Source organism: Magnolia sinica, chromosome 14 (assembly GCF_029962835.1).
Source record: "Magnolia sinica isolate HGM2019 chromosome 14, MsV1, whole genome shotgun sequence".
In the NCBI taxonomy this organism is placed as follows: domain Eukaryota; kingdom Viridiplantae; phylum Streptophyta; class Magnoliopsida; order Magnoliales; family Magnoliaceae; genus Magnolia; species Magnolia sinica.
Window position 1 is genome coordinate 2027769 of NC_080586.1, and position 25414 is coordinate 2053182.

The 25414-nt window shown below is 41.0% G+C and overlaps 1 protein-coding gene across 3 annotated transcripts; it reads left to right on the forward strand.

Annotated features, from left to right (window-relative positions):
- Window positions 1–687: 687 nt before the first annotated feature.
- LOC131225112 (uncharacterized) lies at window positions 688–20395 on the forward strand. Of its 3 annotated transcripts, none has more exons than XM_058220540.1 (8): window positions 688–850; window positions 8749–8829; window positions 9170–9365; window positions 9934–10088; window positions 10387–10530; window positions 10699–10802; window positions 10901–11066; window positions 19843–20395. In XM_058220540.1, exons 2-8 carry the CDS (start codon window positions 8758–8760, stop codon window positions 19927–19929), a joined length of 924 nt encoding a protein of 307 aa, XP_058076523.1. In that variant the 5' UTR covers window positions 688–850; window positions 8749–8757; the 3' UTR covers window positions 19930–20395. The 3 variants fall into 3 exon arrangements, with proteins under 3 accessions (XP_058076523.1, XP_058076522.1, XP_058076524.1); XM_058220539.1 differs by lacking the exon at window positions 688–850 and adding an exon at window positions 5494–5553; XM_058220541.1 differs by lacking the exon at window positions 688–850 and adding an exon at window positions 5605–5708.
- Window positions 20396–25414: the final 5019 nt, after the last annotated feature.

A 25414-nucleotide genomic window follows, 5' to 3' on the forward strand; every position in this document is an offset into this window, starting at 1 on the left:
ATATATATATATATATATATATAATATATATATATATATATATATATATATATATATATATATATATATATATATAAGAGAGAGAGAGAGCTGGTGTATTGACGTCAGTAAGTTTTGTAGGTGTGATCATGAGGTATGTGTTATATCCAAACCGTCCATCCATTTGGTGAGTTAGTCTTAAGGCTTAATATGGAAAATAAGACAGATCTAACTATCAAGTGGACCACACTGCAAAAAGCAGTAGGGGATTGAACGTCTACCATTGAAACCCTTTTTGGGGTGATAGAAGTTTTGGATCAATATGAAATTTTTTTTTCCTCTTCATTCGGGTCTCTGTAACCTTATTAACAGATTGGATGGAAAATAAACGTAACGGTGGGCCCTATGAATTTTTTAACGGTGAAAATCATTATCCCGCTTCTATTTTTGGTGCGGTCCATTTGAGCTTTGGATATGATTCATTTTTTGGCTGATGCTCTAAAATGATCTCAAAAAATGGATGAACGGCGTGGATATAATAAATACATAATCATGGGGCCCATGTAACTTTGATCTCCTTTGAACCCTTCGTACAACCGGGAGCTCGAGGGGCGTCGGCGCTCGTCTTCGCACGACACGCATCTACACCAGCTATATAGCTGATGTGAGGTACACCAGCCAATCCGCTTCCGATAGCTTATAGCTTTTTCGTAAAATTCCCCAAATGAAAAATGTTAGGGGTATTTCTGTCAATTGCTGTTATAAATTAGATTGAAAGATCTGAGCACATAAAATCCTTCCAAAGAAATCATCGAAAGTAGTCAGGATCGTCCCAGTAGCGGAAAATCTCCATTGCCTTTCTTCAAATTTGGTAAGCATTTCCATATCCTTCGACACCTTCTCTTTGATTTTATCGATATTTTGATATTCTCGAATCTCGATCTATCGAGGTATATTTCAACCTCTCTGTTGCTGAAATCGCGATTCAAACTTGGTTTGTTTGATGCCTAATTCTATATATTTTTTGCTTTTTGTTTTTTCCATTTTTATGTGGATGCAAACGAATCGAATCCTTCATACTCCGATATAGTCTAGGGTTAGTAGAATCGTCTTTGATTTTCGATTGGCTAGGGTTTTAAGTGGTTGCCTTTGGTTACAAGAGAAACGCTTCAGTGCCATACACAGCACTGTAAGTTACAGTTCCGCTAGTTGCATTTAGCTATATTGGTGCTTCAATCGGTTGATCTGGACCATCCATTCAGTCTTGCTTAGGCCTGGTCATGAGCCGAGTCAGCTCGAGAAACTCGATTGACTCGACTCGAAAAAACTCGACTCAGTGGGACGAGTTGAGTCTAGTCGCATTAAGGAGCTCGAGTCAGGAAACGAGTCGAGTTCGAGCACCAGGTCACTCGACTCGACCATGCCTATATAAAAATGAGTTGAAAAAAAATCCCTATACTAGGATCGGACGATTGCCCTTCTCCCTTACCCCCTTTCCTCTTCTTCTCATTCTCCTTCCCAAATTCAGACCGATTTGCTTCTCTTTTCAGTTTTCCCTTTTCTTCTTCTTCTCATTCTCCATTTCTCCTTACCAAATCTGATCTAAGCATCTGCTGATTCTTCCTACCCTTCGCTGGGGCCTGGAAGTCTGGAACTGAGATTGGTACTCTCTCTCTCTCTCTCTCTCTCTCTCTCTCTCTCTCTCTCTCTCTCTCTCCTTTTCCTATGTTGCGGCCCTTGCAGGTTGCGGCCGGCAAACTGCAAACACCATCACTTGTGGGTCCCATGGGCTCAGGATCCAACGTGTGTCGCCGCCAATGGGGTCCACAGTGGGCCACGATACACACTTGATTTTGAATCGCGATAGAAGCAAAACGTGTTTTAGCCGTTAAGGAGAAGAAAGGAAAAAATCGAAGGGAGCAAGAAAGAAAAAGGAAGAAGAATGGGAAGAAGAGTATACAACTCACTTGAGTCAGGGAACTCATTTGAGCCACCGAGTCGCAAGAAAGCTTGGAAAAACTCACCCCATTCATGTTTTTTTTTTTTTTTTGTAGCATAGGGTAGATCCAATTCAAACTATTGTAGATATAAGCTTGAAGTATAAATCTATATGTGGGGCCCATTATACTGTTTTAATGACATCCAATCATCTAACATTGTGCATCCCTTCCTCAGGTGGGCCACACCATTTAAATCATGGCTAAAACCACTGAAATCATATTTTGTGGCCCACCAGGGTTTTGGTATGGCTAGAATTTTTTTTATTGGGTCCTGGCTGGATGCATCTTTTGAATGGGTTGAGCTTTCAAAAAACACATTGACAAAACAATCTTGTATGTCAGATATCTACAATTCCAAAACGTGTGTTTAGCCGTTAACCATTGTTTTTTCTACCGCCGCTTTGATGGTCATTGGTCACCAATCTGATAGCAATGATCGTCTGATCTTTGTATATTTTAAGAAATATGATAGGCGACACTCGTGAATTGTTTTCTACTAATGTAAGGCCCAATTAAATACAAGAAAAGCGACACTAGGGAATTGTTTTCTACTAATGTATTCTAGTATTATTAGTAATTCAAATCCATCACTGAGTGAGGGAGATTTTAGATAAACAAATTACTATTTTAAAGCAATAGCCTGACTTAATAGAGGCATTAACTATTCATCTATGTTTGTTTACAGAGTGTTAAATGTGTATTTTAATGTGATATTCTCTTAATGAACTATGGCTCTAATGAATAGCTTCTGAAATGTATTTGTTTATGGACAAGTCTACTTCATTACATCAGTAAATAAAATTAGGTGGGTCCTGCTCATCAACATCCCTAACGAACTGATGTGGAGTTACGTTTTGGTGATCAGGACTATTGATCTGATGGGCCCTATCATGGATGGGAGATGCCTGAAGAATCTCCTTGGCTTCAATACTCTAACACCTCAATTAATGCTTACGATTAGATGGTTAAGGGAAAAGACACAATGGGCAGCCGACATTCAGCAGAAAGTAATTCCATGATCAGATGACTGGGGTCTTCAAATCAGGGAGAAACTTTTTGCTAGCAATAGGGTCAACCAAATGGATGGTAGTAAATGGTCAGCTACTCAGAAACATATACTATGGAGAGGTGGCTCTACCATACTCCAGCTATATGCGCTTGCCGTATCATACTATCATCTCCCATAGAACTTCCCTAGCATACATTATTAGGAAATAACCCTGGTTCTCTTTTAACTCATAAGAACATACAATATCATTAACTTTTCATTTGTATTTTTTACCAAAAAATATCATAAATTGACGTGGGATCAGTCTCGACTTGACTGGACTTGATCCACTAGCTCGACTCGAAAGCTTTGGCAAACAAGCCAAGCTTCAATGTTGAGCTCGAGTAGAGCTCGAACGAGTCAAGCTGAGCTTGGTCCACCTCGACTCGACTCAGCTTGATGTACAGCCCTAGTCTTGCTCGCTGTTTGTGGGGTACCTAGCGAGAATCACTCTGTTCAGATGATCGTATCATTCTGACAGTCGATCATGTTTGTTATCAAACCCAGAAATGTTGATAAAAGTCTCTACGACCAATTGTGGCACTTTCTAGGTGCTAACCTGGAGGCTGGTGACCGCATGATATGATGACATCATGATGAGCTTCGTAAAGAAAGATAAAATCTGTAAATGTTGTTGTTAGGTTTTACACTATCCTTCTTTCAGATGAGGGTTATGATCGTCCGAATTTATATGATTTGCCTTTTGCCCAGATTTCCCTGGAGGAGGCAGCCTCGCTTGAGTGTCCATTTCTTCTGGATGAGATCAAGGCCGGTCTTCAACCTTGGAAGGGATAAGTCCCTTGGCCCTAATGGTTTCCCCCTCGCTTTTTTCTAGTCCTTTTGGGACTTGGTGAAGCAGGACCTTCAAGCATTTATTTAGGATTTCTTTCAGTCTGGTTAGATTCCGTCTGAAATAGGTAGTTCCTTCATAGCCCTCATCCCAAAGTTTGTAGGTGCTGAAAGCTTGAAAGACTTTTGGCCTATTTGTCTCATTGGTAGTCCTTATAAGATTGTGGCTAAAATTCTAAGCTCCAGGACTTGGCTTGTTCTCCCAAAGCTGATACCCTCCCTTCAGAGCGCTTTGGCCTTTGAGAGAGAGAGAGAGATCATGGATTGTGCTTTGATTGCTTGTGAATGCCTTGATTTGTGTTATTGGGCAAGGAAGCGGGGCATTCTATATAAATTAGACTAAAAAGCCTATGGTTACATGAATTGGAATTTCTTGGATTATATGGTAGGCCAGATGGGGTTCAGGGATGAGTGCAAATATTGGATTCGTAACTGTGTCTCCTCAGCCAGATTTTCTGTGTTCATAAACAGCTTCCTGTTTGGTTTCTAAGGCCACTCCGGGACTTCAACAGGGGATCCTCAAACTCCCTTCCTGTTTGGTGTTGTGTCTCAAGCCTTGATTGGAATGCTCTCGAGGGGTTAGGAGGTTGGGCTCTGCCATGGGTTCTCTATGGACATATTTTCCCAAAGAATCAACCACTTACAATTTGCAGACAATACCCTGATATTTTGTGTGCCTTCAGACTCTGTAATAGACTGCCTGGCTATGACTACTTGAAAGTTTCAAGTGGCCTTAGGCTTGAAAGTTAACGAAGCTAAGAGTGATTTTTTTTCAGATTCACGTGTCTAAGGAGGAAGTTTTCATTTCGGCCATGGCCTTTGGTTGTGAGGTGAGAACCCTCCATTCCTCATATTTGGGTTTGCCGCTCTATGTTGGTAAACTGGCTTTGCATCTTTCGGACAAAATCTTGGAGAGGATGGAAATAAAATTATCCCCTTGGAAAAATAATCTTTTATCTCTGGGAGGAAGAATTACATTGATTAAAACTTCTCTTTCTAACCTCCCCCTATACTTTGTCTCTTTTTTGTTGCCCCAAATTGGTTCTTCTCCGAATTGATAAGCTTTGAAGGAACTTTCTTTGGCAAGGGGGCTATTTGGCTAGGAAATTCCCTCTTCTTAGATGGGACGAGGTGTGTAAACTGATTTCAGAAGGAAGGGCTAGCATCAAGTTCCTTGAGCTGGTTAATTTAGCCATGTTTGGTAAATGGGCCTAGCTTTTGCGTTCAGAGGGGGACAGTCTGTGGAAATCTGTTGTTGCGGCTAAGTATGGTGTGGATCCAGGGGAGTGGTGGACTAAAAGGTCCTCTATGTACCGTGCCTCTACTTTGTGGAAGGAGATCACTAGGGTTGTTGCTCAAGAGTTCCAAAGTTTGACCTTTTCCGTGGGTAATGGTGAGAAAGTTAGATCTTGGGCTAATCCTTGGTGTGGTGTCCCCACCGTTAAATCCTCCTTTCCAGCCCTAGGTGGTCTTTGTTCCAATGCAGAAATTTCAGTTGCTGAATACTTCTCGATCTCTGGAGTTAGTGGGGTGCAGATTCCCCCATTATGTAGGAATTTGAGGGATGAAGAGACTGAAGACTTATTTGGTCTTCTTCTTCGTTTGCAGGGTTATGCGCTCAACTCCAGGACTATGAACTCTCTTTTTTGGAGTCATGACAAATCTGGTGCTTTCTCAGTGAGATCCTTTTATGGCATCCTATCTTCTCTAGAGGATCAGACTTCACCCAATTTCACTGGTCCGGTGTGGTCGTATGGGGCTCCCTTGAAGATCACTGCATTTACTTGGTTGGCTAGAAGAAATCATATTCTCACGATAAATAACCTTCGGAAGTGAGGTTTAGTCCTTCCTAATGTCTGCCTTCTTTGTCTTGCTGATGTGGATCGGTGGATCACCTGCTCCTTCACTGCCCTTTCTCCTCTGCTGTTTGGAACAACATCTTTTCTCAGGCAGATGTCCCTTGGGTTGTGCCTTACTCTATTGAGGGTCATTTTTCGGTCTTGGCACATAGGGGGTGGAGGAAAGCTAGGAATGAAGAGATGGAGGCTTACTTTGCTTGCCGCCCTTTGGGCTATTTGGTCCGAAAAAAATAGTTGCTGCTTCTGTACAAGCAAGGATAGTCTCTAGGGGTTCTTTGTATAGTTTCCAGCTTATCAAGGAGTGGTCTCCTTGATATTTTGGGGGTTGCATTTGGCAGCTGTGGGGCTGTTTTGTATTTTCTTGGGTTTCCCTTCAATTTTGCTTTGGCTTTGTGTCTCTGTCTCTGTTTCTGCTTTTTCTTTTTTGGTGTTTGCCATATCAATTTCTTCGTCTTTCAAAAGAAAAGAAAAGAGGATAATTGTATAATGTGGGAACTGTAAATGGGAGATAGTAATGGTTGTGGAACCCACTTTTTAACCATTTCAATAGCTCTTCTCTAATCGCCACTTGAATCAGTTTGCCAGGAGGACCTTCCTCCACAATCAGGAATAGGATGGGGAAGAGGGGATCTCCTTGCCTCAAACAACTAGATCTTTTGAAGAAGCCTATGGGCTGTCAATGGGTACCCAGACCTGTGGGTACCTGATGGACCCAACCCAATTTTAACAGATCAGGGTCCCATTTATTGGATCCCTTAGGAAATCGGAGTGGGTTTGGGTCTGGCCCATGTGATGGACCCCGTTAAATTCAGGTCGGGTCAGGTCCAATCAGTTTTAATAGTAAATCCATGCATATTTAATTTACATTGATTATTCTAATGAAAGCAATGAGGTTTCTTAAGCCATACACATGTAAGAGAACCCATTTACACACCATGCAAGTCCCAAAGTGGCATGTGTGCGCGAGATGTAATCCATCTGTTGGGTGGGCCCAACCAGTTCGATGCTCTTATTTGTTCCGAACCGTACTCAAAACCTTGATCCAAAGACCAGATGGGTACCCAACGGAAACTCTAAACCAATCAGATCTAGGTCCAGGTCTTCAAGAACTAGATCCGGAACTGGCAAGACCCAAACCTTGTTAGCCTGTATGGGTACCATAGGACCTGCCCTGAACCTGACCCGTTGACAACCCTAAGCCGATTGGGATATCATTAATTAATATAGAGAAGTGGGTGGAGTGCATCCTTCGATCCTCTCAATCTAGGCATTGCTAAAACCCATCCCTCTTAGTATATAACTGAGGAACAACCATTTCGTGTGATCATAGTTCTTTCCATATTGAGTCATTGACCTTGCACAAAATCCTGGGATCTGGACTCCTTTCCCTTGAATTGGCGCAATCGTTTATGATTAGAACATTGTCGAGCATTTGAAAATCACCAACGTCTCCTTGAAACAGAGAGATAATAGAATGCATCATCATCTTCTTCTTCATCTACGCCTTATACCAACCAATTAGGGTCAGCTACAAGAATCCTATTTTACTATTCCGCCATTCCACTCTATCAAGGGCCATAACTTCAATTAGACCATAGTCTATCAAGTCTTTTCTTGCAACCTCCAGCCACATTCTTTTGAGCCTTCCCCTTGGCCTTTTAGAGTGGTCGTCTTGCACCATCTCACTCCTAACTAGCGCAATTATTGGTCTCCTTAATGCGACTAGCGAGAACTTCAGCTAACCACCTCAACAGTATGCATAACTTAATCCGACTAGCGAGAACTTTAGCTAAAATCTCATACACGCTACCCATCAAGCTGATTGGATGTAAAGTTTGTAAACATATATTTCAAGTTTAGCATGGAATTCTTCAAGACTAGAAGAATACTTTTGATTTTTCAAAAATAACCATCCTTCATTATTATATATATATATATATATATATATATATATATATATATATATATATATAAAACCATCAGGGCACATCCCCTTTGAGAGAGAAAACAACCTCCCTTATTTCTTCTTTAAAAAATGCTTGCATCAGCTATGCCACCTTAGCAGCTGCAGTACTTCAAAAGGAGATCCCATCCAGGGCTGGTCTTTAGAATATTATTACTCTATAACTTTGTAAGATACTCCATCACCTTTTCCTCTCTAGTAAAGGTACCATTATCATTATTTTGTAGTAGAAGTGCACATACCTGACAATGCAAAAAAACCAGATCTTCCTAGCATTTCCACTTATAAGTGCAAAGATGTCATCATGCCACTAACCCAAAGTTTATTGCTCTTGAAACTTGATGTTGCTCCTTGTGACTTGTTAGTCCAGCAAGTCCAAACCCCAATGACTGCGGCCTGTCCTAAAATCCGGTTATGACCCTTCTGTGCTCCTTGCTAGGTTCTACAAATCAGGGCTGTGGACTTGCTCTTCACAATCCATTCCGCCACCCACATCTTTCTCTTTTACATGATGTCATCTCTTTTTGCATGACTCGTTACTCCCTTTATGGATTTGGAAGCTTCACACACCACCTCAAATCAGTTTTACCCATGTTTATCTCAATCTAATACAGCTATCTGTCTTACGAAATTGTTTTCTTAAGGTCTTGCAGGAATCATGCATATAGTTTGCTAGCCTTTCCAACCAATTAGCAATCTCTTAGTAACCAACTATCCAGTATTGTTATTGATTGATTGATGTGCTTATTATTTGGACAAGTAATACTTGATAATCTCATGAATGCCAAACAAAAAAAATAGTGAACCCTGTATAATTTATGCTACATTTGTTCTTTACCCTTTTTAAAAAATAAAAAAAATTTATATGGGGTTGCATCTTTAGTCTGCACAAAATTCAATTTTCTACTTGGAAAGGATTACAGATTAATTGTACAACTGATTCCTTAGTTATTTAGCTCCTTTCCTGTTCAAATGGCTTGTACATTATAGGTTTTTTTTTTTTTTTTTTTGGGTTATTGTTTTATATATTTTCTTTTTACTTGATTTAAGGGATTGAGAATGGACAATAGATGGTACAATGGCAGACAAGAAACAAACAGTCAAGATGCACGACAACAAGAGAGAGAAGAGGTAAAAACACTCTACTCTTTTGCAACTTATTTTGTAAGGACCATGAGTATTTGCTTCTTGGATTTCTGGGATTGATTGCAAAGAGAAGGTGATGCAAAAACAGATATGTCAACCCACCTGTGTTCTGATGGATGACAGTCTCTTCATCAGAAACCAGCTGTGGCATTTGAATGCAATATTATGATGTCGAATGAAATATCGTTATATCTTATCTCAAGAAAAAGAAAAAAGAATGAAAAAGAAAAAGAAAAAGAAATATTGTTATCTTCTTTGGCACTGCATTATTATGTTGAAGATACGAGTTCTTTAATACCATAAGGTTCATGTTTTGGTGGTATAGGCATATCAAAGTTCCCTTGTTGAGGATCTGGGAGAAGATTTCTGCTTGCCAATTGATCACAGGCCGACTGAAAATCTTGAACTGGATAACCTGGAGCGGGCATCTTTGGACACACAACTAACATCATCCAATGTTGGGTTTAGGCTTCTGCAGAAAATGGGTTGGAAAGGGAAAGGTCTCGGAAAAGATGAGCAAGGTATTTCTCCTCAGAGTACTAGCTGTTGCCTTCTTCCCTATAGTACATTCAATGACTGCTCATAGTTCCATTGTATGTATTCTTCATGATTTCATCCCATCTAGCATTATCAAAATCCATTGTTATTCGTTTTAAAAAAAAAGGATGTTAGAAATACTTATGATTGAAGGAAAACTGTTTTCTCCTTTTAGGTCTGTAGATATAATGCAGGGGCATTTTACACTAGGCTCGAGTGAGGTAGCCTGTGGGATGCGGGGACACATCCGGGGTGGGCGGCCCGTGTGAGGTGGGCCTCACCCGTGAGAGGCTGGTGGCTCATGTGAGGTGGTACCCATGTGATTTGGGGCCCACGAGGGGGTTTCAACCGAGGTCCTAACCCATGAGATGTGGGGCCTGGGCTATGAGATAAAGGGATTGATTTGCCATGCTCTAACAGTTCGAGCTTTTAGAGCAAGTGGTTAATTGTCCTGCATTAAGAAATCAGCATACCAGATGCTTTTCTGAGATTTTTTTCATTGTGGTTTAGCTTCGGTAGTTACTTTATCATTGTTCTGGTTGGTATTCGCAGGCATTGTCGAGCCAATAAGAGCAGGGATTAGAGATCCAAAATTAGGTGTAGGGAAGCAAGAGCAAGATGACTTTTTTACAGCCGAAGAGAATGTTCAAAGGAAGAAACTTGATGTTGAATTAGAGGAGACTGAGGAGCATGCAAAGAAGCGTGAGGTATGTCTTCAGATGCCTACTTTAATATGTAAATACACATCTATCATCTGATGCTTTGCTTGTGAATTGCGATGCACGGCCTTTTCTGAAACCTGCGTCTAACATCAGAAGGCTGCACATTGCATGCGTCTTTTAATGGGAATGATATATTTGTCTTTTGATGCGAATGATATGTGTCTTTTGATGGGAATGATGTATCATAAGGGAACATCAACTTTGGAGGGTCTTGAGAATTTCGTGCAGTTTTTATTACTTGGTGGCTTCTACTGCCTGCTTCGTGCACATGCTGATAATCCAGGTCATAGCAGAGCGCGAGCAGAAAATTCAAACTGAGGTCAAGGAAATACGTAAGGTGTTCTTTTGTGATCTCTGCAACAAGCAATACAAATTGGCAATGGAGTTTGAGGTTCATCTGAGCTCATATGATCACAACCACAGAAAGGTAACCACCTCTGATTTGCTCATATAATTTCCAAAAATCCTTGGATAGGAGAAACTAGGGAGGTCCTTCCATAATGCTTATCTGATTTGATTGCAGTAGTATAAACATCTTTTTGTTGGTGTGCCATTTATGATAAACTCGTGAATGGTATAAATGTTCTATCTTCAGCGGTTCAAAGAAATGAAAGAAATGCATGGTGGTAGCAGTCGTGATGACAGGCAAAAGCGAGAGCAGCTACGTCAAGAGAGGGAAATGGCAAAGTTTGCTCAAATGTATCTCCACTAATTTGCTCATGTCCTGGAATTAACTATTATAACTAGTTCTGTATCCTCTGCTTGAAATTAATGCAATTTCTTTGACATCAATCTAGTGCGGATGCTCGCAAGCAGAAGCAGCAGCAGCAGCAACAACAAAAGCAACAACAAGAACAATCTGTAGAATCTCCAGCTTCCAGCACGTTGAGAAGTGCTACTGCAGTTCAGGAGCAACGACAGACATTGAAGTTTGGCTTTTCTTCTAAAGCTGGTGCATCCAAGGTTTGTTCTGTCGAATTTCATCATCACTGCTTTTATTTCCAAGGTGTCCCGTATCGGTATCGGTTGGCGTAATGGTGCCCTCCGAAACCGATACGGATGCGGGGGCGTAACGGTATAAAATTTTTTATGAAAAAATATGGATTAAATTCGGAATATTCTAAGCATTCCAAATATGCATTCATTTATAAATTGGAACATGTTTATGGTGGTGTAATGGTCCACTCTTTGGTGAGAAGTTGTATCGGACTGTCTGATGAATTTTTGAACTAGATAACCTGAATTTGACTACAAAATTCATATATTTAATTTTCTAAATATCTAATTTATATACTTAACAATTTGATATAATTTCTCCCAATAGTTCTTTTAAAAAATGAAATTAAATTCAGGTAGATCGCGTTGCCAATTTGGGGCTGACTTGGAGGACCAATCCATGCCCCAAATCAGCCTCAAATTCATGCAATTTATTGGCATTATCCCACTTGTGAATTGGTGGACATTTATTGGATAGTGAATCATGAAAAAAAACTAAAAGGCCCTATTTTAAAAAATAAGCATCCACAAATTAACAATTAAAACTATTCAAACAATTTGGATTTTGGCATTTTGAGTTAGCAATTACAGTCTATAATTTAATTGGTAAATTTTAAGTTAATACATGTCTCGTATACAATTTTTTAAGGGCCCGAATTAGGTAGGACTCAGATTGTGAAGTGTAGCACACGAATGTCAAAGTTTTTTGGACCCCACTCGTGATGAATGTGTTATATCCACACCGTCCATCCATTTTGCCAAATAATTTTAGGGCATGAGCCCAAAAATGAGGCAGATCCAAAGCTCAGGTGGACCGCACCATAAGAAACAATAATAATTAAACGACTATCATTAAAAATTTATCGGGGCTACAGAAGTTTTAGATCAAGCTGACATGTGTGTTTTCCCTTCATCCACGTTAGTGTGACCCTATTAACAAGTTTGATGGAAAATAAACATTACAGTGGACCCTAAGAAATTTTTAATGGTGAGCATTCTATAACCACTGTTTCCTATGCTGTGGTCCACCTGAGATTTGGATCTTAATAATTTTTTAAATCATAATCTAAAATGATGTGGCAAAATGGATGGACGGCATGGATAAAATACATACAGCATGGTGGGGCCCATGTGGCACATATACAATTTTATTAAATTGTGCAACGTGCTGCGTAACGCGTACCAGCCCATTCATTTGACGCAAGCAAGTCCTGTGGGTCTGATCATGAGGTATATGTTATATCTAAACTGTCCATTCATTTGACAAGCTCGTCTTAAGGCTTGACACGAAAAATAATACAGATCTAATTATCAAGTGGACCACACTGCAAAAAGTAGTGGGGGATTGAACGTCTACCATTGAAACCCTTTTTGGGATCACAGAACTTTTGGATCGATATGAAATTTGTTTTTCCTCCTCATTCAGGTCCTTTTGACCTTTTGAACAAATTGGATGGAAAATAAATGTTATGGTGGGCCTACGAATTTTTTAACGGTGAAAATCATCATCTCGCTGCTATTTTTGGTGTGGTCCAGACTATCTTTGGATACTATTCATTTTTTGGCTAATGCTCTAAAATGACATTTAAAAATAGATGAACGGTGTAGATATAATAAATACATCGCTGTGGAGCCCATGTAACTTTGATCTCCTTTGAACTGTTCGTACAACTCGAAGCTCGAGGACTGTCAGCACTCGTCTTAGCGTGACACGTACCTATTACAGCAGCTAAGCTATGTGGTGCACTTGCGAAAAAAAAAAAAGGAGAGAGGGAAAGAACAGAGAGAGAGAGAGAGGGAGAGAGAGAAGAAGAAGAAGAAGAAGAAGAAGAACCACAGCCGCGGCCGTCAGAGAAGAGGAAGAAGGAGAAGAAGAAGAAGACGAAGAAGAAGAAGAAAGAGAAGAAAAGAAACGAAAAAGATAAGTTTTTTTTTTTTTTTTCAAGGCCCGTAACAGCCGTTACGGGTCCGTAACGGCCGTTATGGCCCGTAACGACCCCGTAATGGCCGTTACGGTCACAGAATTTCGTAACGGCCGTTTCAACCCCGTATCGCGTAACGGTGTCAACCGTTATCCTTACGTATCAGCCGATACGGCCGTATCGTAACGGATACGGGACACCTTGTTTATTTCCAATATTCGGTTGGTGTTGATTGCATAGAAAGTATCTTATTCCTTTCAAATGAAATCAAAACTGCTAATAATCCTTCTTTTCTTTTTTTTTTTTGGGAGCGATTAGAACAAAATTTATTTCAAAAGAGGCCAAAGACAGAATATACAGAAAAGTAACAATTGTACATCCACCCAAAGGGCCTTTAAAGCTCTATCCAACTGACTGAAAACCAATCTATGATATTCACGGTAACTGCCCATTCTATTACATGAAATTTAGCTTTGGAAAACTGATGTAGAGCGAGTTGCGGACACTTTCATGTCTAAGATGGATCAGAGAAGGCCTGATCGGAGGCAGAAGTCATCAAGACCGTCAGAACCTTAAAACAGGCATATCTCGCAAACCGGGATGAGTTACTCGATGTACCATATATGATTTTGGGGTAGGACGAGCTACTTTAGCCAACCAACCCAGCATAGCTGGGTTGCCCACTCCAAATTTGCGAGATTCCATCAGATCAACGGTCGAATTCCATGTTTATTTCTGTTTTTACTATTTTTATTAAGTTTTAGTTTGATTATAACTCTTCATCCATTGGGCTTTAGGAGTTGTGTCCAACATGAAAAGTGTTTAAAAAAATTAGTAGAATAACATGGTTAATCTACATAGGATAAATTTACTATTCATGGTAACTTACGAATTTTAGGGAGTTTTAGTTGTAGTTTATTTCCGAAACTTAGTATCCCCATTTAAATGGTTGTAAATTCGTTTTTATCAATCAATCAATTTACGAAATTTCATGAATACTTTTTCTATTTTCTTGCTTTTTCCTCGTGAATTCGAGAAGTCTCTGTGAGGAGTCTAGAGAAGCTTTGTGGATTCAAAGTAGTTATCCTTGAGGAAGATGGTGATCAACCTCATCACATTCATCCCTGCGTCAAAAACACTTCCTCAACTCTACCCGATTGATTCCTGAAAGTTCTATTATTTCTTTCCAACCATAAGAACCATAGCCCCGCCAACAGAGCAAGGTGCCATACTTTCCGCCACGCAAGCCCATGCATACCTTCACGCCACGTGTGGAGAAATTGCCCGATGCAATTTGGAAAGACCCACAAAACTTCGGAGAGATTGAAAAACTTTTGCCTTGCAAAGCCACAATGAATAAAGAGATGATCCACCGTTTCCTCATCTTGATAGCGCATGATGCACACATTTGGAAGGATCATCTTCTTTCTCTTAAGATTATCAATTGTCAAAACCTTGTTACACCCTACTAGCCAAACAAAGGCTGCCACCTTAGAAGGAGCCCCATATTGCCAAACTTCCGCCATTAAACTTTTACCATTGCTAGCGCCTCCCTCCAAATGTGAAAAGAAGGATCTAACCAAAAATCATCCGGATCTATCTTTCAACCACACCAAGGAGTTTGATTTAGATAGAACCGCCCTCACCTTTTCAAGAAAGGCTAGCAAACCAATGAACTCATCGATCTTAACATCATACAAATTCCTCCTCAGCAGTGGAACCCAAGTACAAATATCACCTTGGATCAAAAAATAGCTTGCCACTACAATCCCCTCTCCCATAGCCAATCTAGTTATCCTTGTAAACAACTCGCAATTTTTTATCCCCCACCCAAATGTCTTCCCAAATTTTAATCTTCAAACCATTACCTAGGGAGAAACCAACTCCTCACACCTCATTTCTAATACGTGCTACCGCTTTCCAAAGTGAGGAGGATCTATACAATCATGATGATCGAGTCCACCATTCCCCCTCACCGGCCCCATACTTCCTACCTACTACCTCCCTCCAAAAGGATCCCTCTTCCACCCCAAACCTCCACACCCATTTAACTAACAATGCATTATTCATTCTCTCCATACTTCTTAAACCAGGGCCTCCTTGCTGACGAGGCTTGCACACTTCTCCCCATTTCATGAGATGAAACTTATGCTTGTCCTTCGCTCCCTTCCAAAGGAAATCTCTTCTAATTCTCTCCAATCTCTCCAACACCAACTTTGGGCACTTAAACAAAGACACAAAATAGACCGGTAAATTTGACATTGTAGCCTTTATGAATGTGATCCTCCCCCCTAAAGATAAGAGTTCTAGTCCGCCAACACGAGAGCTTCTTAACAAAGCGCTCAATCACCTTATCCCACACACATTTTGGGGGCTTACCTATACACAAAGAAAGCCCAAGGTAGGTGGCTAGAAAAGATCCTGCTTTACACCCAAACAAACCTGCAAATGCCGCTACTTCTTCCTTGGATAATCCCACTCCCAACAATTCACTCTTTGAGATATTAATTCTGAGACCGAACATTGCTTCGAAACATACAATAATCATATGCAGATTGTCTATCAAATCTTTGTTGGCCTTACACAGTAAGAGCGTGTCATCCGCATATTGGAGATGCGTCAACTGGAATTGTCAATAGCAAAACCCATAATCGTCTTCTCCTTCACCCCTTTGTCAATCATCCTGCTCAGAGCTTCCATAGCAATCACGATCAGATAAGGGGATAGAGGGTCCCCAACCCTTTAGATGAAGAAAAGTATCCATTCGGCGACCCATTCACCATAACCGAAAACGTTGCTGATACTACACGCATGGATCTACGCCCGCCATCTCACACCACACCCTACCCGTTGACGCACGTAGTTAAGAAAGTCCCAATCGACATGATCGTACACCTTTTGAACATCTAGCTTGCAAACAACCAGTTTGTCCTTTCTCCTATGGCATGCAAAATGCTTTCATGAGCCACCAACACATTATCTGCAATCTGCCTTCCCGCCACAAATGTCCGCTGAGACTCTGAAATAACTATCCCAATTGCTTCTTTAAACCTTGTTGCTAGAATTTTGGCCAGGATTTTATACAAACCTCCTAGCAGACTCATCGGCCTATAATCTGATAAACTTTCCGCTCCCTCCTTTTTTGGAATCAATGCAATAAACGTGGTCCCTAACTCCAAATGTAGTGCACTTGAAACATAAAAATTGTTAATGAAATCAATCACGTCCTTCTTCACTATGTCCCAGAATTTCCAATAAAACAAGATCGGAAACCCATCCGGACCAGGCGCTTTATCGCTATCCAACTCAAAAACCGCATTGATGATTTCTTCTTCTAAAATGGCTTTTTCTAATGCCGCTGCCACCCCCATTGACATGGAATCGAACTGGAGGTTATCTAGCTTCGGTCGTTTCCAATCTTCCTATAACAGATTTTTATAGAATTTAACAAATGACCTCTTTAACAGATTTTTATAGAATTTGACAATTGACTTAATTTTATTAATAGGGGCTCTCGCACTCACCATGTTACGAAAGAATTCTGTATTCTTGTCGCCTTCTTTAAGCCAAAGAGACCTAGACCTTTGCCTCCATTTGATCACATCCTCTCTCAGCCTAGCATAGTACTTAGACGAATGAACTTCCCTCCATGCTATATCTTCCTCTAACATGTCACCATCTTGCTCCTTGACATCTAATTGCTGAATCCTATTGAGAATGGCCGCCGATTCCTCTTCTTGACCAGCAAGGACTTTTTTTTTCCACACATTGATCTTGTTTTTCAAGAGTTTCAACTTCTGAAATCAATTAAATCCTTCTCCCCTCCTGTTCGGGAAAGATCACCAATCTTTGACAAGATTCTGGAAACCCTCCACCTCTAGTAATGCAGGGGCATTTTCACACCGGGCTCGAGTGGGGTCGCCTGTGGGATGCAGGGGCACACTCGGGGTGGGCGGGGCCCACGGGGGAGGTCTTGTGTTCGAGACTCATCACCGAGGGTGATTAATGCAGGGACATTTCACACCAGGCTCGAATGGGGTAGCTCGTGGGATGCAGGGACACTCGGGGTGAGCGGCCCATGTGATTTGGGGCCCACAAACCCATGAGGGGGGTTCGGCCGAGGTCCTAACCCATGAGATGTGAGGCCTGGGCTATGAGATAAATGGATTAATTCACCATGCTTTAACAGTTTGAGCTTTTAGAGCAAGTGGTTAATTGTCCTGCATCAAATTGGTATCAGAGCAGGAGGTCTCGTGTTCGAGACTCCTCATTGGGGGTAATCAATGCAGGGGCATTTTCACACCGGACTCGAGTGGGGTCGCCTATGGGATGTAGGGGCACACTAGGGGTGGGCGGGACCTATGGGAGAGGTCTTGTGTTCGAGATTCCTCATCGAGGGTGATTAATGCGCATTTCACATCGGGCTCGAGTGAGGTAGCCTATGGGATGCAGGGACACATTCGGGGTGGGCAGCCCGTGTGAGGCGGTATCCATTTGATTTGGGGCTCACGAGGGGGGTTCGGCCGGGGTCCTAACCCATGAGATGTGGGGCCTGAGCTATGAGATAAAGGGATTAATTTGCCATGCTCTAACAGTTCGAGCTTTTAGAGCAAGTGGTTAATTGTCCTGCATCATGTAGCCACGAGAACTCAAATTTAAAAGATCTCGGATCCCAATCTTCCTCATCCGATTCAAATAAAATTGGACAATGGTTGGATACAGGTCTAGGTAAACCCCTCTGCACCACCACTGGAAACTTGTCTAGGAGGTCAGCTGAAAGAAGGAATCTATCCAACTTTGACTAAACGACATTCGCCTGCCTGTTTGACCACGAAAACTTAACTACTCCCATTGGGAAATCAATCAACTCATTTTTAGATGTCCAATCCAAGAAGTCTCACATAATCCTATTTATCCTGCCCCCCATTTGATTTTTCGTAAGGGAATCTCACCACATTAAAATCACCTCCCACACACCACGGACACACCCACTTACTTCGACAGTTGTCCAACTCTTCCCAAAACATCTGCCTAAGGTTGGGCCTATTTGGGCAGTACGCCGCTGTCAGGGACCACATGAAACCTGTAGAAGTATCTCTAATTGGTACCGAGATAGAAAATTGGCCTTTAAAACAGTCTTCAATACTCCATTTCTGTGTATTTCAGACTAGTAAAATACCCCCTGATGCCCAACTGCATCTATTGCTTCCCATGCTTAATTCTGACAGCTCCACAAGGAGTCAACCAAGTTCCTATCTATCTCTTGCATTTTCATCTCTTGAAATGCGGCCAATTGCACTTTATATTTTTTTGCACAAGTCCCTGATTTGGAGTCTTTTTTGGGGACACTCCAGCCCATGCACATTCCAGCTTACTATCTTCATATAAAACACAACTATCCGACTCCCCATCCTCAGCTACCTACCGTCGAAGGCCTTCAATAAGGCCAGTTCTCACTCCTGTCCCCCTGATATATCTGCCTGGCTGCAGCTGCTCCTGATTCTGCCTACCCCTCTCTTCCACCCATTCAAACAAAGGCCACGAAATCTCCCGGATTGCCTCCAAAGTTCACCCCCACAATCCGTGCTCTCTCCCTGGTCCTCATTTTTATCCTTCTCAGTCCCTGGCCCATCGTCACCCTTTTTTTCTTTTTTCTTTTCCCCAAACTCCAATCACTGCCTGATCTCCCATCATTTTTCTTCGACATTGAAGTGGCCTTAGCCTGTTCTCCATGCTCTCTTAGAATTGCCAACGGGCTAATACATTGCACATCACCTGCTACCACCATCGATTATATATTAAAGTAAATAGTTTATTTCAAAAACATTTTGGAAGATTTAAACTGGATAAGAAGATGAGTGCGCATGTTAGCAAAGTATCCTAGATCAATGATTGTCTCCATCCAGTGTGGTTATGTGGGTCTAGGCAGACCTAAGAGAGCTTGAGAGTTCATGTGGTGGTGTGGTGCTTTTTTAATGTACAGACACTTCTTCTTTTTTACACACCCTCATCCCCACCCCCAGACAGTCACACCACATGGGCACTCAATCCCTGGTCTTAGTGTTGAAACTCAACTGAGTCTACCATTAAGCCATGAATGGAGACACCTATGTGCAGAGACATTGGAATCTCAAATGGTCCTACCACATATGTCGAGGAGAGAGGGAGAGGTCAGTCACCACTGCCTCTCTCTCCCTATTTAATCTCTCACTCTCTTTACTCCCTCCTCTAGTGTTGTCTTGTCTTCCACATGTGGTTAATTTAAGCAGGCCACGGAGTTCCATGTTTTGCCTCCCCAATCTGGTCGTGTAAGTGTGTTCCTCAATCCATAATTATAACATTCAAATTGTAATATGCCTTGTATTCCATGGCCAATACATGTTACACCCATATAGCATATGTTCTAAACTTCAAATCAACCTAATTCCAGATGGTAACAACCAAAATCTAATGTCATTGGCTGGGTTCTGAAGATATGTCCGAACATTGACATGTTGCTTCAATCATTGACTTTACAGTCTCTCTTGAAGCAAATGACCTGGCATTCTCCCTTGCTAAGAAGGGCGTCTCTAAATCCATTATTTGTATTGGGGGCTCCTCGCCCTTGGGCTTGGTGTTGTTCCTCTTTCTTCATCTTGAATACCACTCATAAATCCAAAAAGTAAAATAAAAAATCCCATGCATCCATAGGCTATAGATCTGTTCTGATATCAAGGCTGTGTGAAATGATGGAACTACATATATTTCTTCTTGGAGAAGTGATTGGCCTGATCATTTTTTATCGTCTCTCTTCTTCTTCTTTTTTCTCTTTTTTTGTGCAGAACTCATTTGGTGGCATTACCAAGAAACAGAAAGTGGCTGTTAAGGTGTCCTCAGTCTTTGGAGATGACAGTGAAGAAGAATCATAAATTTTCATAAATCCCATGCCATCATCCCAAATCCAGGTACCTGTATCCTTTCACGGGAAGTAGCTGGAAATATGTTAGACCAGAAAGGAAGGAACCTATATCCATCGTTCCAAATTTGCCTGTCCGCTCCTCACACTGTAAGCTAACCTTTTTATTATTGCTTGTAATAGTTGCGTACGTTGCAGCCACAGGATCTGTTGTTCACTAAAGGCATGGGCATGACTTTTTCATTTTTACCCTCTCAAGTCAGAATGCTAGATGCATTTTGAGCATGGGCATAGCAATGGTATGTTGTATGGCTTTTATTCAAAAAAAAAAAAAAAACCCCGGAGTGCTAGAAATTGAGGCCTTGTTTTAAATACAGTTGAATTCTTCTGAAAACCTACCATACACCTCTCCATATGTGCAGGGATTTGGACAATATAGTAACCAATAAAAACATTTCTGACTTGAGAAACTTCATTTATCTGGAGGTGTTAGATGCATGTCATACACACATTGCTGCATGGGCATGGCACTGGTATGCGTTGGTGGCTTTTAGTCATTTTAGTCAAGTGTTATACATTGTATGGGCATTTGCCATGTGCTTGCGACACGCCCCTCCCACATTACGAGGGTGTGAGACAAAAGCCGTAGGTGGGGCCTGCCATGATGTGTGACATCTGCTCTGTCCATCATTTGCAGTATATCATGTGAGGACGCAACATAATTTCTTGTTGGAGAAGAGAATCTCCGTTGCATTACTTGAATCTAGAAAGGGATTAGAATTATTATTATTATTTTTTTATTTTTTATTTTTTAAAACTTTTTGGCTGTCCGATGAGGGTGGATGAGGATCTCCCTCATAAGTCTGCATGGGCCAGGCAATGAAGCCATGTCAGGCCAGGCAATGATCAATGGCTGTAATCAGTAACCAGACCCTCATAAGTGTCGTGCAATGATCACAGGTTGAATGGGCGAAGCAATCAGTAACCAGACCCATCTTTCAATGATCCAAATGGTTGATCTGGTGGGCCCCCGTGCCTGATTTAGGCCCAAGTGAAAAATGGCCCCACATACCTGACTTTTTTTTATTTTTTATTTTTTATTTTTTTTATAAATTTTGTGCCACACTCAATTAAGTTGAATACAGCATTGCACTTTTCTCGGACACTTAGGGCCCAGCAAATGATTGGATCCAGACAGATTTTCGAGCTAGTTCTTGGGACCCGCCCAATGAGTCAGCTGGGTCTTTTACACGATGGCGTTGGCACCTATTTAGTCAGCTGGAAGCTAAAGACAATGCATTGTAATTGCTAAAATTATTAGACTATCTATTTATGATTTTAAAAAATGCAGTGCGGATGAAGGCTGGAGAGATGGCTAGTTAAGGGGTCTGAAATCTGACTTGTGCATCTGGTGCCCAAGCATACATCAGGTGGGCCACACGTGGAACGTGGATTGTTGGCAGTGTGAGGTTTCGTTTGATCGTCCAATGTTTTCATATGTGTGGCTGACTTGATGAGCTAGGCAGCCTGGATTTTGGGCCAGGACATATTGACGGTGGGTTCCACCAGTTGCACGGATTGGATGTACCATAGAGAGGTGCAGGTGGGCAGATAGAACTCTTGAAGCCTAAGATCAATTTCCTGGTAGTTAATGTAGCTAGTGAAACTGACATCAATGGCGACAATTTATGATGAACGGCGGGTAGTTGTTGGGTCACATGGGAAAGCTGGAAATGAACAGAGAGAGATCGTTTGGTCAATGTGGGGACTATGCTTTACATCCACTACGTCGACCAACAAAATCGTACGGTCAGGATATCTGAACATGCATGCCAGTGTACGGCCGGATGCGACACCACAATTCCAAGTGTTGGACTATCACCATAATCTACTAAATCTAGTCCCTTGTATGTAAGCTGCATTCATTGAACCTGGACGTTATCAGGACTCGAGTGGGAAAGGGAATAATAGCTGGAGTGGTCACAACAAGCCTTGCTATTTCTTGGCCATTGAAATGGTGGGCCCAACTTGATGGAGGGCTATCCACCCAAACATGCTTGCCACTCCCTATTACTCCATAGTCAATCTTCTAGTTATAGTAGAGTTTATACACACAGCTTGTGTGTATATGCTACTACATTCATTGAACCAAGACACATAGCCCAAAAGTGGGGAGAGAATCATATAGTCTGGTGGTCACACTCATTTCTATCTCGTGCTATTCATATGGAGGAACACAGTGACAAGTGGCCCGCATCTTTGCAGTGTCTGCGGCTTTTGGATTCTGAGAATCTGGGTTCATGGGATCGTAATCCAGGCCATTGGTGTTCTTTGTCCCTCTCTGGATTGACTATGCCTCGAAAATCACCTCAAGGGACGGTTTAACCAATTAGGAAGGTAAGCAGATCAAGGGTCCAGCGTCCGAATGTTGTTGCTAGGATCTTTCAACCTAGGAGACTTTTGGGTCATGTTCCATCAGCTGTGGGACTCAACTGAACAACGGTCTGGATCATTGTTTAAAAACCTGTACTGGATGCCAACCCATCTTTACTGGAAACCCGGTCCATACCGGTTCAACCTTGTGAAGAAGATTTTGGAAATGGAAAAAGAGACTGTATGATTACTATGCGCATGGACGGTGGATGGGCACACGTCCCACCATCCCACCATCCAACAATGATCTATGAGAATTTTAATACGCATTTGAAAATGGATTTTTGAACATTTCTGCCGTAGATAATGCGGGCACCAACCTTCAGCATCATTGACAACGTGCTATTAAAATTAGCTAAGAAGAAGTGGTCCACTATTTGATATTTCTCATTCATTTGCTTAGTCACTTCTATGTAGGGTAGGCAATGTATCTGATTCAAACTTCAAATCCAGCATAGTACATGAGCACCCAAATTCATACCCATGTAAGACATGCAATGCGATGGTTAACAATCTTAGGCTAATCACAATATTATCTAATTACTAACGTATTGAGTTACCATTTATGATTTGATTTTTTTAATTAACGATTAAAAATTAAAAATTAAAAATTTATTACTAAATTTCTAAGAAATTTATATTTTATTAAATAAGGCGTACACCGTTAGAACTTATAAATGGAGAGATGATTTTTTAGGGCTAAAATTAAAAGAATGCAACCTTGTTGGATAAGTTAAATGGCATACACTAGCCAACAACCTCACATGCAAAATGTTGTAAGATTAAATTATCTTACAATCTTTGTAAGATCCTTACTCTTATTCGGTGGTAGACTCTCGGGAGTTCCAACACTGGTCAAGGCTTCGAGCATCCATAGGTGGTGAAATCCCACTACGGCATGAGTCTATGGGGGTGTGTGTACAGATGTGCAAAAGAAACAAAAAAAAAAAAAGGGTGTAAGCTCACCACAAAAAACCACTTTGCACTTTTTTCCAGTGGTGAGATTTGGATCTACTTTAGTTTTGGGTAAACATCTTTAAATGAGTTGAAAAAATAGATAGGCGGCATGGACATGAAGGGAGATTTGCAACACAAGGATTTCTGATGTAGAGAGGGGCGTGGACAATTACATGGCTAAGATGGATCCGAGAAAGCCTGGTCAATGACAGAAGTGATCCGGACCGTCGAACCTTAAATCAGGCGTATTTCGCAATTCGGAATGAGTTATCGGACGTAAAATATATGATTTTGGGGTAGAACGAGCTACTTTAGCCAACCGCTCAAGCCAGATTTGCAAAATACCGTCAGATCGATGATCGTTTCCCTATTTTAATTTCATTTTTACTATAAATAGTAAGTTTTAGTTTGATTATAATTCTTCACTCGTTGGGCTTTAGGAGTTGCGTCCAACGCAAAAAAAGCTTAGAAAAATTAGAAAAATAGTTTGGTGAAGTCAAATATGACACTTACTATTTTTGGCTAAAAACCTTGCGCAATAGTAGACATCACGACCATCTATAAATAGTAAGTTTACTATTTATAGTAAGTTGCGGATTCTAGAAGTTTTAGTTGTAGTTTGATTCTGATTTCTTTCTCATTGCTTGATACCCCTATTTAAAGAGTTGTGAACTCGTTTTTATTAATTCATCAATCAATTTCAAATTTATAGAATTTATTTTCCATTTTATTTGCTTTCTTTCTCATGGATTCAAGAAGTTGAGGAGTCCAAAGAAGTTCCGTGGTTACGGAACAGTTATTCCCTTGGGGGAGATGGTGCTCGACCTCATGTACTCCCCTGCGTCAATTTCCCATGAGGTCACCCATGCTAGCATTACCGCATAAGCACACCTAAATGCCCCTTCTGATGAGTTTGATGCATTAATAGAGTCTCACCCAACTAATTCAAGTCTAAATATGTGTAACTACACAAGTTTTGATGAGATCCAGTGTATTAATGGAGTTTTTGATGGTATTCGATGCAGTAATACTATTTTTCCCTAAGGTATTGAGACATTTATTATTTTAATTAGTTCTCGTGTTTCACGAATGGATCTCTATTGATGGAGAAGGATAGAAAAGAGCTCATGTAAAATAAAATTAAAAACTAAAATAAAATTAAAACACAATTGTTTCATCTAATTGATGAATCAAAATCATAAGAGTGATTTTTCCATACCCATTAGATACACCGAACAATTGTCACTAAAGGTTCGCTACAAATCTTTGATCTCTAGTGGACCTCTCGATAGGATTCGAACCTAAATAAAGTTCTAACCATATGTTAAAGAAAAACGAATGAAATGATCTTAAAGGATTTCCAAGAAATTCTTCAATTTCTTTCAAAAGTAGGTGATTATTCATGTGCTTTTCAAATTCCTGTATGTCTAACTGCAAATTCTAACGGAATTTGGTGCATTAGTAATGTATAACGTCGCACATATCAAAATCACTAATCATGGCTATAGCTTGCTTATAAAATATCAGGCCAGCTAAAATTAAAGACCTAATGTGAAAACATGTGGACCATCAGGTGATTGGTTAAGGATGAATGGCTAAAAAGTCCATCTCAATAAGAAAAATGGATAGTAAAAAAGATCAATGGACCTTGATGCTTGTGGCATCTGATCCTATCTACCTCTCTATAGATTTCAATAGCAAGATATAGAGAGCATGGATTTTGACCACACAAGAAAGGATTCTCTTCCCACTTGAGCTGCAAAAACGTCCAAGTTCAATGTACATAGCTTGCACTCTAGATTCATTCTCATGCAATACAGACTCATCTCGTAGCATTGTAGGGTATAAATATAAGGTAGGGGGTGACTAGCCTCTTCATCCCATACCACAGGAAATCAAGGGCTGAGATGAATTGGGGGGTCCCCTAGAGTTCCTCTAAACACTTCTATGGCACCACTTGGGACACTTGCCTGGGCCCCACTGAAGTGTTTGGGGGAACTCCTGGTGTCCACACCGATAGTCGGTGGTAACGGCGTAGCCTTCGATCATGAGTTTTGGTGGGCCCCACAAGGTGGCACTCGTACATGAACTCCCAAACTAATGGTTGG

Excerpts from the sequence above, each read along its gene's own strand:
- LOC131225112 (XM_058220539.1), top strand. The coding sequence starts at position 5,509 with ATGAACTCTCTTTTTTGGAGTCATGACAAATCTGGTGCTTTCTCA. Across the intron at positions 9,366-9,933 it reads TCTCGGAAAAGATGAGCAAG|GCATTGTCGAGCCAATAAGA; the intron begins GTATTTCTCCTC and ends TGGTATTCGCAG. Across the intron at positions 11,067-19,842 it reads CTAAAGCTGGTGCATCCAAG|AACTCATTTGGTGGCATTAC; the intron begins GTTTGTTCTGTC and ends TTTTTTGTGCAG.